This window comes from Blastomyces dermatitidis (assembly GCF_000003525.1).
Source record: "Blastomyces dermatitidis ER-3 genomic scaffold supercont1.6, whole genome shotgun sequence".
In the NCBI taxonomy this organism is placed as follows: Eukaryota; Fungi; Ascomycota; class Eurotiomycetes; order Onygenales; family Ajellomycetaceae; genus Blastomyces; species Blastomyces dermatitidis.
In genome coordinates this window covers 364,721-381,710 of record NW_025544779.1, presented here as the reverse complement: position 1 = coordinate 381,710, position 16,990 = coordinate 364,721, and the positions used below count along the sequence as shown (strand labels likewise).

General features: G+C 47.8%; 4 protein-coding genes across 7 annotated transcripts; 3 read left to right on the top strand and 1 right to left on the bottom strand.

Annotated features, from left to right (window-relative positions):
• Positions 1-1,821: 1,821 nt before the first annotated feature.
• Positions 1,822-7,883, top strand: BDCG_05761 (von Willebrand RING finger domain-containing protein). Of its 3 annotated transcripts, XM_045421454.1 has the most exons (8): positions 1,822-2,893; positions 3,292-3,414; positions 3,484-3,996; positions 4,110-4,785; positions 4,872-5,098; positions 5,181-5,886; positions 6,037-6,341; positions 6,421-7,859. In XM_045421454.1, exons 3-8 carry the CDS (start codon positions 3,741-3,743, stop codon positions 7,326-7,328), a joined length of 3,078 nt encoding a protein of 1,025 aa, XP_045277336.1. In that variant the 5' UTR covers positions 1,822-2,893; positions 3,292-3,414; positions 3,484-3,740; the 3' UTR covers positions 7,329-7,859. The 3 variants fall into 3 exon arrangements, with proteins under 3 accessions (XP_045277336.1, XP_045281383.1, XP_045281384.1); XM_045421453.1 differs by lacking the exon at positions 3,292-3,414 and having other exon boundaries at positions 1,832-2,893; positions 6,421-7,883; XM_045421455.1 differs by having other exon boundaries at positions 2,870-3,414.
• An 867-nt stretch (positions 7,884-8,750) lies between these two features.
• Positions 8,751-14,863, top strand: BDCG_17184 (T-complex protein 1 subunit theta; the record flags this gene model as incomplete). Its single annotated transcript, XM_045426330.1, has 11 exons — positions 8,751-9,488; positions 9,704-9,969; positions 10,082-10,322; positions 10,441-10,465; positions 10,534-10,579; positions 10,690-10,753; positions 10,819-10,850; positions 10,944-11,002; positions 11,294-11,498; positions 11,762-12,132; positions 12,241-14,863. The coding sequence occupies 11 exons, from the start codon at positions 8,751-8,753 to the stop codon at positions 13,575-13,577; spliced, it is 3,384 nt and encodes a 1,127-aa protein (XP_045281382.1). The 3' UTR covers positions 13,578-14,863.
• On the bottom strand, positions 13,820-15,501 carry BDCG_05758. 2 transcript variants are annotated; one of them, XM_045421451.1, is made up of 2 exons: positions 15,203-15,501; positions 13,821-15,127 (listed from the first exon to the last, which is right to left on the bottom strand). In XM_045421451.1, exons 1-2 carry the CDS (start codon positions 15,446-15,448, stop codon positions 14,972-14,974), a joined length of 402 nt encoding a protein of 133 aa, XP_045281380.1. In that variant the 5' UTR covers positions 15,449-15,501; the 3' UTR covers positions 13,821-14,971. The 2 variants fall into 2 exon arrangements, with proteins under 2 accessions (XP_045281381.1, XP_045281380.1); XM_045421452.1 differs by having other exon boundaries at positions 13,820-15,501.
• BDCG_05757 (50S ribosomal protein L12) lies at positions 14,938-16,976 on the top strand. The gene is made up of 2 exons (XM_045421450.1): positions 14,938-16,034; positions 16,211-16,976. The coding sequence occupies exons 1-2, from the start codon at positions 15,783-15,785 to the stop codon at positions 16,535-16,537; spliced, it is 579 nt and encodes a 192-aa protein (XP_045277335.1). The 5' UTR covers positions 14,938-15,782; the 3' UTR covers positions 16,538-16,976.
• Positions 16,977-16,990: the final 14 nt, after the last annotated feature.

The window sequence follows — 16,990 nt, the reverse complement described above, 5'->3', positions numbered from 1 at the left end:
GAAGGGGGAGGCCTCTCTCTGCATATGGGCAAGGGGCGAGGGGGGGAGAGAGAGAGTGAGAGAGTGCAGTGTACTCCGTAGTATGCTTCTACTACGTAAATGTGTAGACAAATTTTCAACAAGCTTTCCGGGGGCTACACAGGGGGTCCTATATGCTGGGTGGGTTATTATAATATCTATTTTTTTTCTTTTTTTCTTTTCTTTTCTTTTCTTTTCTTTTTTTTTTATCTAACTGCGCTGATGATATTAACTACCTGGGGGTATGTATGTATATAACTATATCTTAATCCACGAGGATTCGCAATATCCTCTGTCTTGCCTCGTTTCTCCCGGACATTTGACGGGCATGGTGTGTGTCTGTAGTTGCATATACGGAGTAGATAGAATTGCCTTGTTATAAATTACAGGGGCACGATCCTACCCGAAACGACTCCCGGCCCCTTGCAGGCATCGAGGAATGGGAATGGGTATGGGAATGGGTAAGGGTAAGGGTATGGGTAGGGATTGGGATTGGGATAGGGATTTATTTTTCTATTCCTGGTTTGTCCAGGGTTGTGTAGTTTGTTTAGGCCTGCAGAATATATTACATTACTACATGTAGTTACAGTACATGGGGCCCTGAGAAAACTTCGATGAAAGATATCATGAAGAGATCCTTTTTTTTGCCCAACCATCCGAATCCCATTCCGAGGTTAATTATACTGTACTGTACAGTACTCCGTACATGTACATGTACATGCCATGCTCAACTGATCTTTGATCTCAGGCAGAGATATAACTACATATACATATAGATATATATTTCTTTGTAGTTGGACATACAGGCGGCAGAACATGCATGAGTTTGTATGAGTTGCATGGCATGTGTAACTAACCTGGAAATAGCTCCATAAGGATCAACAACTTCATTCAACACAATACAACCTGGGTGGTGTGATCGTGATGATTTGATTGATGATTGATTGATTGATGATTGATGACTCTGTGCAGTTCCATCCCGCGGCCACAAGATCTTACCTTTTTTTTTTTTTTCTCTCTTTCTCCCAGGCTCTGCTGTACTTGTTGTATAGTTATTAGTTCCTCCGTTGCTCAAACTGTTATTTATTTCCAGGCTGGCCCAAGGTCCCAGACTTCCAGACTTCCAGACTTCACAGACTCCCAACCTCCCAACCTCCCAAACCCAAAAACGCCACAAATATTGATTCAGCCCGGATTTCGGTTCGGAGCGAAACACAAAAAATATATAAAATATAAAATATATAAAATATAAAATATAAAATATAAAATATAAAATATAAAATATAAAATATAAAATATAAAATAAATCAACACCGAATTTGCATCAACCTAGTTACTTCACATAATATCTCCAACCACCCCAGCCCAGCCCAGCCTAGCCCCGCCCCGCCCCGCCCACCACGGGGGGGGGGAGGGAGAGAGAGCTGGAGCTTTTCCCAGCGCTTGGGAATACGATTCCAGCTGCAGAGTTCGGTTTGGCAATTATAATAATAATAATAAATAATATTCAGCCAGCGCGCCGTGGTTTGGGGCTGTCCAGCGGCCCAGTCCAGTCCAGTCCTACAGTCCTACTAGTTCCAGTCAGTCATGTCATGTCATGTCATGGCCCTCATTTGCATTGCATTATTTGGGCCCGGATATGCAGGCAGTAGGGAGTAGTAGAGTAGAGTGGGTGCTAGCCAGCCTTTACCCGCCGCCCTCTTCTTCTCTTCGATGCCTTTTTTGATGGATTTTCTATTTTTGTTGTTTTTTTTTTTTTTTTTTTTTTTTTTTTTTTTTTTTTTTTTTTTTTTTTTTTTTTTTTTTTTGGTTTTTTTGTGTTTTTTTATTTCTGTTTTTCTGTTATTTTGACTTTTGTCCTTGTTTTCTCACATTCTTTCATTCTTTCTTTTGCTTCTTGCATCCCATTCTTCCGGTTTCTTATGTTCTTCCTTTTCTTTCCCATTCTTCCTTTTCTTTCCCTTTCCTTTCTTTTCCTTTCTTCCAGCTATATACCTACATATCCCGTATCCCGGGTTGATTTACCAGTAACTATATTGACTGACCTCTTCGAGGCTCTCTTCCTGGTAAACCCGGTACGGCGTCTGTATTCTGACGCCTTGTCTGCGATTATGCCGATACGGTGATTATTATTATTATTATTATTATTATTATTATTATTATTATTATTATTGCTGTATTGCAGCCCCCTCCGTCCATTCCCGCCCTCGCCACTACACTACTCTACTACTGACTATATATTCCTACAGCTGATACGATATCGAATACAGGCTGTAACTATTCCAGGGCTAAAACTGCTACTGCTGCTAGTCAACGACCGACTCCGCATCCCCTGTGATTGCTGGAGGATCCTGGAGACTGTCTGGCATGCACTACTACTAAGTTACTCTTAGTATTGTTATTATTATTATCATTATCTTACTACTGTCTGTCTGGTCTGGAGTGACTGTGAGCGAGCTCTTCTTCATCGCTCAGCCTGTGTGCTTTGTCTGCCAGCTCCTCTCTCTTGTCTCTCTTGACTCTCTGTCTCTCTCCCTCCATCTCTCTCTCTCTCTCTCTCTCTCTCTCTCTCTCTCTCTCCAATTCTCCCAGACGATAAACAAGAGACAGACGTCCTCCACCAGCGCCCACCACAACGACGCTACGCCCGCGCTATCCTATCCTCACCTCACTCGCGCTACCCGCCTCCAATCTTGGGATTGGAACCTCCTATTATTATTTCTAACCCATTCTCCCTCTCTTGTTGCTTCGAGTCTGATGTGGCAGCACCGAGCTCCGTCCAGGCTCGATTCCACCCCGAAGGACAAGGACGACACCTCTCATCGCTATCTATCCAGTCTTGGCCTGTTTGGCCCAAGAAGATCCTCACGGCAAGGTGGGTTAATTTTTTTTTTTTTTTTCTTTGGCTTGGGGAGCTGTTCGTGTTTTTTTTTTTTTTTTTTTCCCAGACTTTATCTCGGCTTATTTTTTCTTTAAACCTCGTTTTCGTTTTCTTTGCTTTTTTTTTTTTCCCTGCTGCTTGTTGCTTTTTTATAATCCATGAATATTACTCCTTCACCTCCCCTCCTCCTCTTCCTCCCCCTCCCCCCTTTACAGTAGTTAAATATCTTGTATACGTATTTTTACTACTGCGCTCTTTTCCCAAAAGTCAGTTCATCTGTCTAGCATTGACCCATTATTGGCTGCTCTCGATTTCATATACTATACTAGTATGCTGCTCCTGGGCGTCTGCTGATTCGGCTACCTGCATTGCATTACTTCTCTTTCTCCCAGGCCACTGCCTGCTCGTTATTTGTTTTTTTATTATTTAACCTACTACGCCCGCTTTGCCCGATCGACTTTTCAACCTGTCAATCTGTCATCAGTCAAATCAATTATCTAGCTGCTCCTACTTTCGTATGTCCTGCAATTGACAAAAGTAAAAAGCCAAAAACGTTAACTAAGCCAACCACCACGTCGATCTAGACCTCCCCTCGCAAGTCAACCGCTCTTCTCTTCGACCAGACTCGTCGCAGTCAACGCTCTTAACCTCTCATCACCGCTCTCAGTTCTCCCCCTCCCTATCACCTCCAGAAGAACGAAGCCACTCAGCGCTATCCCAGTTTCCCCGAACCCCTTCCAATTCCAATCTCAGGTCATCGTCGAGACCGGGGTATCGCCCAGGATCCCGCGGGCACTCAAATCACTCCCAGACGTCCTTCAACTCGCGACCGGGCAGGTCGATGGCGGGTATGATGGACGTCGAACGGACCCGGCCGCGGAGGGAGAGGACCTTTGTGGGTAGCGAATGCGCAGTCTGCGAAGAGCCGTTGGAACATACTCTTCGTGGAGAACGCATCCTCCAGTTATCATGTGGCCACGTTTCTCATGAAGCATGCTTTTATGAGTATATCAAAGAATTCGAATCGCAGTACTGTCCCACATGCAGTGCGCCCCTGGGTTTGGATAGTAATCGAGGAGGAAACGTGCTTGATTTAGGTAATTTTCACCCTCGCTCTCCCCCCCCCCGGTTTTTTTTATATTTATTTATTCTAGGTGCCAGTTTTGATGTGGGATATGCACTGACTGATTTCAATCCCCCTCGCTTGCAGCAAAACTCTCCAATATTGTTCGATCTGTATCTGTCAGCGATGTGTCCAGCCGTAGAGGAAATCAAAATACGCCCACACCGTGGGATATCAATGGTAACCGTGCGCATGAAGACGACATGGGCAGTCTGCATTGCAGCCGGGACTCTCGCCGGCGTCATAGTAGAGATACCAGTAACCAGCGCGAGAGGGTCGAGCGTCTAACAAGCCCGTCAACACGGCAACCACATTCGCGCTCGGACAGTGGTACCACCGGGGTTGCATCTTCGGGCGACTATGGAGACGGCCAGCACCACAGTACCGGGAGGCGGCATGATTACGACGTACAGGCCATGGAATCCGACCTTAGCCCGCGCCCGGGTGTCATACGGAACCCGATACCGGCCCCAATTGTAACCGTGCGCAGCGAGTTCCCGACACTCAATCGGTCACGGCAGCAGCAGTCCTTGACTTGCCTGGTGACTGTTGAGGTTCCTGAGGGCAACTGGCACCCTGACCTGGAGGATTTACGTCATACGGCACATATACCACCACCGCGCAATGAGGAGATTGTGAGTCCGCCGATCAAGCAGCCTGCGCGACCGTTGCCGGTTCCTTATGAGGCGCAAGAGGCCCTACAGGAGATTTCAGAGGAGTTGCGCATGCGCGTCGACAATTGGCATGGACTGGAATTCCAAAGGTATATATAAAGCTATTCTCGTAGATGAGAAACGATGCTGTAGTTGTTTGGTTATATATATATTGGCTTGCTAACTCATTTCACAGGTTTGGAAAACTCAAACTACATGGAACTGTTCGTGTTGGCAAGGATCGGACGTCGTGGCAGGAGCTAGAATGTTATCTTTTCGCGGAGATGCTTATTTGCGTGAAGGAAAAGAAAAATGGACATAGTCAGTTTGAGGATCCGAGGACCAAGCGAAAGATGACCAGGTGTACGTTGAAGGGATCTATTCTTATCAAGAAACATTTGAAGGACGTGGAATCCGTGCCAGGTAATTTATCCCCTATTCCCCTTACCGAACCACCAGCCCCGATGAAAATATTCACGTCGTCTTGTTCCTAACTTTATCACAGAGGAACCCATTTTGACTCTTAATCTCTCCGTTGCGGAGCTCCCATGTTTCCACCTCCAATTCCAGAGTCGCAACCAGCTAGAGCTTTGGAGACGAGGTCTTCTTGATCTCCACAATCCCGATTCAGCAGGAGGCCGGAACCCAGACTACGACGTGGATACCTCCGGCACCGAGGAGGATGATTATCGGACTCATAAAACTATCAAACGCGTCTCCTCCACTACCTCGTCATATGGGGCATCAAAATCCAACAACACCGCATTAACAGATTACACCAACTCGATCAGGGACACTCTACCCCCAAGTTTCCACGTTCCTCTCGATCTGGTCATCGTCATCCCGGTCTCGTCATCCATGCAGGGGCTTAAGATCACCCTTCTCCGCGACGCTCTCAAATTCCTAGTGCAGAATCTCGGCCCGCGAGATCGAATGGGTCTCGTTACGTTCGGGTCTAGTGGTGGAGGTGTGCCGTTGGTCGGCATGACGACAAAAGCCTGGAGCGGATGGGGAACTATTCTTAACTCGATACGTCCGGTGGGGCAAAAGAGTCTTCGCGCAGACGTCGTTGAAGGGGCGAATGTTGCCATGGACCTGCTGATGCAGCGGAAATCGAATAACCCGCTCTCGACTATTTTGCTGATTAGTGATTCGTCCATTTCTGAGCCGGAGAGTGTGGACTTTGTGGTTTCCCGGGCTGAGGCTGCAAAGTTAGTGACTTGATTCCCTTCTCGATTTTAACCCCCCCCCCCCCCCCCCCCCCGGGGGGCGGGTTTCCCCGCTCTTTTCCCCTAACCTGTTTGCGTATGTTTCTTCATCTTTGACTTGTTTGTCGTGCTCACTTGTGTTCTTTCCGTCAGGGTCGGGATCCATTCGTTTGGATTGGGACTTACGCACAAACCCGATACCATGATCGAATTATCTACTCGGACCAAAGCTTCATATACGTACGTTAAGGATTGGATGATGCTTCGAGAGTGCGTCGCGGGATGTCTAGGATCGCTTCAGACCACCTCTCACCAAAACGCTAAGCTCAAGCTGCGGCTGCCCGAGGGTTCTCCAGCGAAATTTGTAAAAATTAGCGGCGCTCTGCAAACTACCAAACGAGCAGCGGGCCGGGATGCAGAGGCGGCACTTGGCGATTTAAGGTTTGGTGACAAACGGGGTGAGTAAAGACACAAGATGGAATCTTGTAGGCTTGATCTGTGCGTATATATATCCATGGCGCTAATCGTGTGGTGTAGATATCCTCGTCCAACTTGTCATTATCCCTGACAACACGACGCAAGAACATGTACCTCAGGACGCTTGGGAGAGCATTGTTTCCGGGCTAGAAGCCCTTGGTGGACCACTCGACGGCGATGAGCAGCGCATCGTTAGCGTAGAAGAGGTTCCTCTGATCCAGGCTGATCTCACGTATGGAGACATTCTTCGCGAAGGCCACTTGGCGCATTGCCCAAGACCATCTCTCCTCGCGATTACCATGCTCCCAGCCTCCCAGCGCCCCAAGTCCGGAAGACCCTCTACGCCACCCATCCCACCGCACCCCTCCATCGTGCAACGCCGCATGGAGCTCCTCACCTCAGACATGCTCACACGAGCCCTAACCCTCGTCTCGCGCTCCCAACAAGACCGTGCCCACCACCTCCTCACAGAAACCCGCAGCATCCTCAAGGGCCTGGGAAAAGGCGGCCTCCCCCCCCTCCCCCCCTTCGCCCAAAAACCCACCCAAGACGCCGCCAGCGCTCTCAGCTCCCCCAACTCCTCCTCCCCGGAGATCCCCGAAACCACCAACACCACGCACGCCTCCACACCCCCAGCAATCCCCCACTCACCGCACCCCCCTTCCAACCCACCCTCCGAGACCGCCACTATAACCCCACCCGTCAACGCCGTCGATAGCTCCATAATCGCCGCCCTGGACGCCGACATAGAAGCTGCGCTTGAGTGGATAAACCACCCGGCCGTCTTCGGGCGCGATTCGCGCAAAGCGGTGCTGCAGGCCATCGGCATCATTTCGTCGCAGAGGGCGTATACGTTCCGCACGCTGTCGGAGGCGCATTGGGCGGAACGTGTTGCGGGGATTAAACGGTTGACGGAGCGATCGAGGGAGTGGAGGGAAATCGGGGATGATTCGTTGGCGGAGGAGTAGATGAGGTATTAGGTATATATTTGTTTGTTGGGTGTTGGGGTATATACAAACTTGACCACCAACCCCTCCCCCTTTTTGTTTTCCTCCTCCCTTTCTGGTTTCTGGTTTCTCTTTTTCAGGCTATTTGTCTAGTCTTGGGCGCATCCGTGTGTGGTACATCTCGTTTTCCCAGTGCCCTACACCTTTTTCTTTTCTTTTTCATGCCTGTTACTTATCACCACCCCCTCCGCCCCCATTTCATGATTTCCGTTTCCTGGGTATATACTCATATACACACTTTTTTACCCCTTACATGGTTTACCTTCTTACGGTTCGCATTTTCCCCCCTGGTTTGATTTATTTTTTGTTGTGTATCATACCCCTCTCCTGTTGTTTTTGGACTCTTCCTTCTTCTACTTCTTGCTCCCAGATTCCGGATCAGGATTTTTTTCCTTTTCTTTTTCTTTTTCTTTCTCCACTTCGTATACCTCTATACACTATATCCCCTCAATCTATAATCTATATTTGCTATTTTTTAATTCCCTTGGTTGCTTTTTTTTTTTTTTTTTTTTTTTTGGGAGAATTGGTTGGAAAATTAATGAACTCGTTTTTCCATGGATGCCAAATGTTGATCATTTGAATTTTTCTTATATGTTTTACCTCCCTGTTTCTCCCATTTCATGTTTCCGTCCTGGAATGTTTTGGATACTTGGCCATCTTTTTCTAACTCACCCCGGGGACCCCCTTTTTGTGTGTGTTTTTTACATATTTCTTGATTGGTTTCGTTGTCTATCTACCCAGTTATCTAGTTTAACAAGCTGTCTATATATCTCTATATATGTACATTTTTGTGCGACATTTTGTTGTGATATTTCTGCCACAAATGCGCGTACGTGAAATATAGACGGGAAAGGAGAGAGGAATTTTTACTTGGCTGCGATAAGTTAAAGTGAAATGGCAGAGACCAGTTCACTTCTTCTTATCGTTGTTCTTTTAATCCTGAGAGTGTGGGCTGTTTCTCTATCCATAGGCCGCTATCGGGAGCATTTGCTGCTGTTTTTTTCTTTTTTTTTGTTCTTTTTTTTCTTCTTTTTCTATTTTTATTTTTATTTATTTTTACTTATTTTATTCTGATAGTTATTTATTATATTTTACATTCCCTTTCCCACCTTTGACAAACGAATAAAGTAGATCGTTGGTGGGGTGACTCGCTGCGAACGTGCTGGTATATATTTTATGAGCAATGATGATGCACTGTTTGTTGCCTTGCATTATCACCTCACCTAAATACTTCATCCTCGACTCCTGAGAGCTTCAAAAAGCTAGCTTACCACACCGATATCCCAACAGAACTCATAGACCAAGCATTGACAAACAACAGGCCTTGACTTCCACTAACTACTACTACTACTACTACTGCGGAGAAGGAGTTACATACAAGCAATGTGGCGCGCGCTTCACCGCAGCGGGAGCTCGAAGCTCACCACCACCCCCAGCGCTGCCGCATCAATGTTGTCGCAGTCATTATCCCGCCCACATTTCCTTACCCGGACTCTATCGACCGTTACCACTAACCTGAATCAAACTCTTAAAACCAATACCGCATCGACTCTCCGCTCCTTACCCTCGCGACGGCACCCCGTTCGCATCCCGCCTCCGAACTCCGCACCCGCACAGTTCCCCATCCCCCCCCACTCGCGCCAGCTATCCTCTCCCTCGCACGCACACTGGCGATCGGGTCTTGCGCGGGGAGAGAGAAGCCCGTGGGATCCGCACCCTATAGCCCGTCGACAGATACCACCAGCATCAGGCCCAGCGTCCGCGACTTATTATACCAGCAATACCCCCCCTCCCCGCACCACCAGCAACAATCCCCCCCTCCTCCGCTCCCAGAGAGCACCCAGTCACCACCGCCTCTGCCACCGCCTCCGCCTCCGCCTCCGCCAACCACTCAAACAGTTGCGCGCGTTCTCGCAATCTCAGCAACAGAGGCGTGATGGGAATTACAAATACCGGAGCTTTGAGGGGCGCGGTGGTGGATATGGCGGGGGCGAAGGAACGGGGCCGGGGCCATGGGGGAATAGCCGCCTCACGTACTTTTGGGCGCAATATCGGTATATGATTGTCGGGGGCGGGGCGGCGGTGGTGGGGTTCTACGTGTGGAATTTGGATGTTGTTCCGGTGGGTTTTCTTCTATATCTACCTTCACTCTTGCTCGAGCTTTAAAAATTTCGCCCCCTTTCCCCTTTTCTTTGGAGAACCCCCTCCCCCCAACAAACAACAACAACATTCTTCTTTCTTTTTTTCCTGTTGTTTTTTTTTTTTTTTTTTTCAATATATACACGCATACGCATCGGCTAAATCTCACTTCTCTTTTGTTCTACGCACGTATGTAGATGACCGGCCGGCGCCGTTTCAACTGCATTTCCAACGAGATGGAGATGCAATTCGGCAAACAGACGTACGAGATGATCTTGCAGGAATATCGAGGCCAATTCCTACCCGAGTCTCATCACCTCGTCAGATATGTCGACAGTGTCTTTCGCAAGTTGATCCTCTCCGGCCAGCCGCAGCTGGGCGAAGAAGATGCCCTGCTTAAGAATCTGAAGTGGAAGGTGCATGTGATTAACTCGTCGGAGATGAATGCATTTGTGTTGCCGGGGTACGTATATATATATATATATATATATATATATATATACGCTTCAAATTATATAGTATTCGTACGTAGCAAGCAACCTTTTTACTGATCATAGTCTATTTCTTCTTCGCAGTGGAAACGTCTTCGTGTTCACGGGCATTTTACCCATCTGCCGAGATAGGGACGGTCTCGCTGCCGTCCTGGGACATGAAATCGCACACGTCCTCGCCCACCACCCTGCCGAGCGCATGAGTTCGAGTATCATCGTGATCGTCGCCGCGTTGGCAGCATCGATGCTGTTTGACGTGTCGCAAAACCTGTCGTCGGCGATTTTGAATTTGATGCTTGCTTTGCCGAATTCGAGGACGCAGGAGGTTAGTGCCTGTTTTTTTGTTTTACTTCGTCTATGTTCTGCGCTATTATGTTATGGATTGGCGGGAGGAGATTGTTATTGTTCCTGTTGCTAACGTGCCGCCTTACGATATTACATAGTCTGAGGCGGATGAGATTGGACTCAGTATGTTCTGTACCCGCTTCGCACTAGAAATGATGGGCGGATTCTCTAACCATGGTCCCCCTTGACAGTGATGATGGCAAAGAGCTGTTTTAAACCTGAAGCTGCGGTTGGATTGTATGTTCCCCCTGCTTTTTAATATGTTCTAACGAGCCCACGCGTTCAAGGATTTTGATTATAACGTTCGCTAACAACTCCCCGTCCCTTCTTTTTTTTAAAAAATATAGATGGAGCCGGATGCACCAGGCAGAGAAGGCAGTGCCTTCCCAGATATTGTCCACGCATCCTTCTGTGGGTTTATTGATCAATATTTATTCGTATTGTTTGAATATATTAACTGACGGCGTTATATACAGAGCCGGAGACGGATGGAGGCAATTCAGAAATGGTAAGTGTAATTTACAATTCGCGCGGCTTTTACTGTCCTCGGAGAGCGTGCGTATGGGATTTTGATTTGCTAACGACGATATTCCTACTCTAGGCTCCCGCAAGCAAATACCGTGTATGATGACAGCGGATGTGGAGTTACAGAGCGATATGGTAGGTGATTTTGATGTTAATGATTGCTGGAGTTTAATGGACTCCCTGCTGACATGTCATTCGTAGCCGAGAGTTTTGGACAGGCAATCGGGTCTTTCTGGTAGAGCAGCGTGTGTATAACATATGAATTGGATATCTATTTGGCATCTCCAGATAATGTGTACGATAAGTCGACAATAGTTGCAATTTAATGCTAAAGCGGTAATCATTGCAGGCATTTGACTTTGATAGTAGCGAAATATTTTATGTAATCTTCGTACCATGGATGTATTGATACTAGAGTGCAAACAGAGCAAACTCATCGCCCACCCAGGCCTGAGCTCACTAAATTCGGGCAACCAGAGCAGCTTCAAAAACGGAGAAGACGACATCACCACCCACCCGATTCCTCTTCACCACAGACAGAGGAGGAGGCACATATACATACACATACAACCATGTCGTTGTCAATTCCCAACGCCCCAAATGCTGGGCTGTTCAAGCAGGGTTATACCAGGTACGTGCTTCGAACTTTCGCCCCTCCCCTCCCCGCTGATATGCCATAATATTGGTACATCCCACCCACGCACCACGCATCACAACACTATATCTTTTTCTTCAAGTTTGACGTTCTTCTTCGTCTCATTATCCCGTATATCCCCTTCTGCCCCAAGCCACTCGGAGAAACTCCGGTATATGAAAAACCATACCAAATATCAATAACCAACAAGGCCACTCACTATCCATCCCACTCTAACTAACAAACCCTTCTCCGCACAGCCATGACTCCGAAGACGGCGCTGTCCTCCGTAATATCGAAGCATGCCGCGCCATTGCACAGACCGTGCAGACCTCACTGGGCCCTAACGGCCGCAACAAAATCGTAATCAACCACCTACAGAAGCTGATCCTGACCTCCGATGCCGCCACCATCCTACGCGAGCTGGAGGTTGTGCACCCGGCTGCCAAACTGGTCGTCATGGCCAGCCAGCAGCAGGAAGCAGAGATGGGCGATGCGACTAATTTGGTTATTGTGCTTACGGGAGAGTTGCTGAAAAAGGCCGAAGAATTACTGCGAATGGGACTTAAGACGAGCGATATTGTTCTGGGGTATGAGAAGGCGCAGGGGATTGCGTTGAGGTGTTTGGACGGTGAGTTTTTTTCCCCTATTTCTTGTATTCGTTAATTTTTTTGTTGTTTAATTTGCTATATTTTAGGGAAATTCTTTCACTGACGTCTGTTGTTAACCTCTTCTCTAGATCTCGAGGTGGACCGGCTCAAGGAGCTACGGTCTACGACGGAGTTGAGCAAAGCGGTCAGAACTGTCATTGCAAGCAAACAGTCCGGCTCAGAAGATATTCTTGCTCCACTTGTTGCAGAGGCCGTGTTGGCAGTCCTCCCAAAGAACCCAGCAAATTTCAATGTGGATAATATTCGAGTTGTCAAAATCATGGGAGGTAGCTTGGAGCAATCACGAGTCGTCAAAGGAATGGTTTTCGGCCGTGAACCCGACGGAGCTATAAAAAAGGCCAAAAAAGCCAAGGTTGGCGTTTTCAGCTGTCCGATCGATATTTCACAAACAGAAACGAAAGGAACAGTCCTCTTGCACAATGCGAAGGAGATGTTGGATTTCACAAAGGGCGAAGAGGCACGTCTGGAAGCAACAATTAAAGAATTATATGACTCCGGTGTCCGTGTCGCCGTGGCAGGCTCTACAATCGGCGAGCTGGCAATGCACTACCTCAACCGCTTCAACATCCTCGTCATCAAGGTACTCTCCAAATTCGAACTCCGCCGTCTATGCCGCGTTGTTGGCGCTACACCCCTTGCCCGCCTTGGTGCTCCCATGCCGGATGAAATGGGTACCGTTGACGTGGTCGAGACGCTCGAGATTGGCGGTGACCGCGTGACCGTCTTCCGACAAGAGGACGCTGGCACCGTCACACGGACTGCAACCATCGTGCTGCGCGGCGCAACGCAAAACCTCCTCGATGACGTTGAGCGCGCCATTGATGACGGCGTCAATGTTATCAAAGCAGTAACAAAGGACCCCCGCCTGGTCCCTGGCGCTGGCGCGACGGAGATCCAACTCGTCGAACGTATCTCTGCCATTGCGGATAAAACTCCTGGGCTTCCACAGTATGCCATCCGCAAATATGCCGAGGCGTTCGAAGTCATCCCACGCACGCTGGCTGAATCCGCCGGCCTGGATGCCACCGAGGTCCTATCACGTCTCTACACCGCGCATCAGCAACACCGTAGATCGATACCGGCAAACAAGAACCGCCCCTCCAATGCTGACGATGACGATGAAGATGAAGAGGAGGAATCGGAAGAGTCGTCCGAAAACGCCTCCTCGTCCGATGAAGACGAGCCATTCTGGACCACCGGCGTAGACTTACATGCATTCTCCACCTCGGGAACCGTGAATGCCGTCGATGACGGGATCCTTGATTTACTCGTTTCGAAGGCATGGGCTATCAGGTTGGCGACGGAGGCGGCGCGGACGGTGTTGTCGGTTGATCAGATTATTGTGGCCAGGCAGGCGGGCGGGCCAAAGCCACCGGGGCAGAATCCTAATTGGGATGAGGATTGAGGGGTGTGATTTGATCAACGATCAGGTGTTGTTGACGTTGTTGCTGTAGCTGGTGCTGTTGTTCTGATGTATGGTGAGAGTAAATTGCAAAAGGGAAGGGGAAAAAGAGAGAGAGAGACAGGCAATAATAAAATGGATGAATTTCTTTTGGCATTTTTATACACTAATTCCAATGGGAAAAAAAAATAAAAATTGATCTCTTGCTTTATTTTTTTTACTCTCTTTTGGAAAAAAAAAAAAGCGGGAACATGCAAATGGCTAAATGGATTTCTACTACTAGACTACTGGATGTCAATTTGGTTGAGATAGACAGAGGCTGGGCTGGCGATGCCCGCTTTCTTTACCCTATTTTCTCATGGTTTTGGTTGGCATGTTAATTCATGGAGGTAGGAAGTGTAGGGGTAGCGGATTATCAGGCGGAATGAAATAGATTTCCTTTCTCGCTCGAACATGAAATTCATGTTCCATTAGCGTTGAATTGTAGGTGATTTGAAGCCTCGAACTCAACTCAATCACATGTTTATCTCCCTGTCTAGAGAGAGGGAGATATGTAGCGCACCGTACATGCTTAGGAACTATCTACGCAATTATCCACCTAGTTATACCCCATTTGTCAATTGTGAAGCTGCCACAGTTAATAGATGGATCCGATACATTTGATCAAGTGGTATGGATGTATGTGTATGTATGTGTGTATGGGAATGTATCATAGATATCATGTTTGAAACTATGCGACATCAAAAAAGGAATGGGGTTAGGGCCAAAAGACATACAAAAGCAGAGTTCCCAGGTGCGCCAGGAAGCAGGAGCGAAATAGAAGCGGGGGTATCATATTCATCAAATTCGTGAAAGCAAGATAGAGAAGAGGAAGATGCGTATCAGCCAAAAAAAGAAAACATCCGTAAAACGCAAACCTCAGCCCGTACCACCCACCCACGCCATATCAGTAAGCTCCATTGGAAAAAGCACAATCTACGTTATTTAAATAGGAGAGGAGAGGTGTATATGTCCATCTATGGGAAGCATAAAGTCTTCGTCTCTCCCTTTTGCGCGACGCACTGGAGTGCGATCAGTTTAACCCTTTTTCGTTCATGTTGTGCATTGCAGTTGCGTCACTTCGCACACTCTAGATGTCGAGTACTGAGATTTTGTTCGCGATTTCTTCGCGAAAAGAGTGGCACAGTTTATCGGTGAAGTTTACCGCGTGGGTGGAGCTGTAGACGGTTAGGGAGGTTCGTGAGGTGTTATGTTGGACGGTAGATATTGAAATTTTGACCGATTCGTTCCCAAATAATGCATAGAAGCATCGACGTAAGGCGCCATCAAGTCTTTCCTTCCTGATTTCCTCTCTTGATCTGTATTTGGTTTGTCGGAAGATAATCAGATAGCCTCGTTTATTTTGGGGCGAGATGTAAAAAGCACGAGTGGAACTCGGCCACAACTGTCTCCCTCAGAATGCATCTGATATTATCCATTTTTTCGCCTCGCATATCTCTCCGAAATGTGCACATCAAAATCCAACGAAATCCGAGATAATACCGAAGCCAACTCTGGAGGAAACATTAGAGAGCAGAAGTTAGGTTATTAGAATCCATAGCCCAGTAATAAGCTCAAGTCTGGCCTACGGTTGCATTGTCTGTTTCTGTCGTCTGTGAACCTTGGCCCACGCGAGAACTGCGGCGGGCCTGTCGTCGTCGTACGGCAGCTCTGTTGAGATATTTGCGGAGAAGCCTAAGAATTGTTAGGCCAAAACGATAGGAGACCCACGCGAATGCGACGGAGGTAGCAAGCCGTTTCTCCGCGAGTGAGAAGTATATATCCATAGGAGCTTGCTGAAACGGAAGAAGTTCCTCCCCTCTCCCTCCCCACATATGGATGCTGTTGATATTTTCTTTGTCGTTGTGTTGTTGAAGTCAAAGAGATTTGTTTACTTCCAAGGAAAGAAAAGGGAAAAGAGCCTCGGTTTCGGATAAACTTATCGGCGGCCGTATTGTGGGATGCCATCACGTGCCTCCCGCATTTGGAATTTTCAAACCTCCGCGACGATTCAATCTTCGCCTGACGATATCAAACAAGAAAAAGAACCAGCAGCACCACAGGCCCCGTGTCAGCTCAATTCCCTCGCCTTCGTCCTCCACCCTCTCCCTCTGCTCTCCGCTACGTGATAAAAGCCGTTTCTGTCAGATCTCTCATTCTTCAACAGCCATGTCAATTCCTTCACAGACGGCAGCCCGATCCTGCCGCAACCTCCTCCGCCAGCCGCCGTCCTTCCGTCTCTCCTCCTCTACATGCTTCTCTCAATGCAAACGAACAATCCCAGCTGCAGTCGGAGCGAGAAGATGGCAGTCCACCGAGGCGCCGCCGGCGGCTCCTTCGAACCCTAAGATCACACAGATTGTGGACCAAATAAGTCAATTGACATTGTTGGAGACTGCTGATCTGGTTTCGAGCTTGAAGGTGGGCTCAATTGATACGGGCTTTTGTTTAATTGCACACTGGAATTCTGTTTTCTTCTACTGTAAACGCTTTTAACAGTGATGCGTATCGATTTGGTTTCGTTGTCGCTGGCGGGAGTCGGTCAATGCGAAGTTTGTTAGCAGTGCTGCAGCTAACGTCTCACTCGCGGTATCTAGTCTCGCCTTAACATTCCCGATCTGCCCATTGGCGGTTTTGCGGCCGGTCCAGCTGGTGGTGCTGCCCCTGCTGCCGTGGAAGAGGAGGAGCCCGCGCCAGCTGCCCAGGAGAAAACATTGTTCAACTTGAAATTGGAGTCCTTCGACGCTGGCTCAAAGCCCAAGGTCATCAAGGAGATTAAGTCACTTCTCAGCCTGAGCTTGGTTGACAGCAAGAAATTTGTGGAAAGTGCCCCGAAGGTGATGAAGGAGTCTGTACCTAAAGAGGAGGCAGAGAAGATTGTTAAGGCAATGAAGGACCTGGGGGCTAAGGTTGTCATGGAGTAGTTCTGTGTTTTATTGATGTTTTTTCTTGTCCCTCATCCCATTTCCTGGAGTTTAAACGGTGTGGGGATAGAATATTGTTCACTGGACGACTGGAGCTGCGAAACAGTGGATGCTCTGTTTGATAGTTCTGTATGTGTACGAGCGTGGAGGCAATATATTGTACATTATCGCTTTTTGGCTATGAGATCCTTCTCATTCTTACCCTTCTTTTGAAAGCTTTCCCCATTGAGGGTTTCACACCACTTATCGTAAACGATGCGGCTTCTAGCATGAGGTTTAAAGTCAACAGTCCTTTGGCAAAGAAAATCAATTTCTCCCTTTAAACAGCATTTATGAAATCTCAGCCAATTTATTACTGCAGGAAACTGAATATTTAATACCTGGATTTCACTAGAAAATCCCCGACATTGAACTTTAAACGAATGTACCTGCTTACTAAGCGCCATCATCTCC

Bases quoted from the DNA above. Each gene is read 5' to 3' on its own strand.
- BDCG_05761 (XM_045421453.1), top strand. From the start codon at position 2,776: ATGTGGCAGCACCGAGCTCCGTCCAGGCTCGATTCCACCCCGAAGGAC. The intron at 4,786-4,871 runs GTATATATAAAG...CTCATTTCACAG, and splicing joins CATGGACTGGAATTCCAAAG to GTTTGGAAAACTCAAACTAC. The intron at 5,887-6,036 runs GTTAGTGACTTG...TCTTTCCGTCAG, and splicing joins TCCCGGGCTGAGGCTGCAAA to GGTCGGGATCCATTCGTTTG.
- BDCG_05758 (XM_045421451.1), bottom strand. From the start codon at position 15,448: ATGTGGGGAGGGAGAGGGGAGGAACTTCTTCCGTTTCAGCAAGCTCCT. The intron at 15,128-15,202 runs GTAGGCCAGACT...TGTTTCCTCCAG, and splicing joins CAGAAACAGACAATGCAACC to AGTTGGCTTCGGTATTATCT.
- BDCG_05757 (XM_045421450.1), top strand. From the start codon at position 15,783: ATGTCAATTCCTTCACAGACGGCAGCCCGATCCTGCCGCAACCTCCTC. The intron at 16,035-16,210 runs GTGGGCTCAATT...CGCGGTATCTAG, and splicing joins ATCTGGTTTCGAGCTTGAAG to TCTCGCCTTAACATTCCCGA.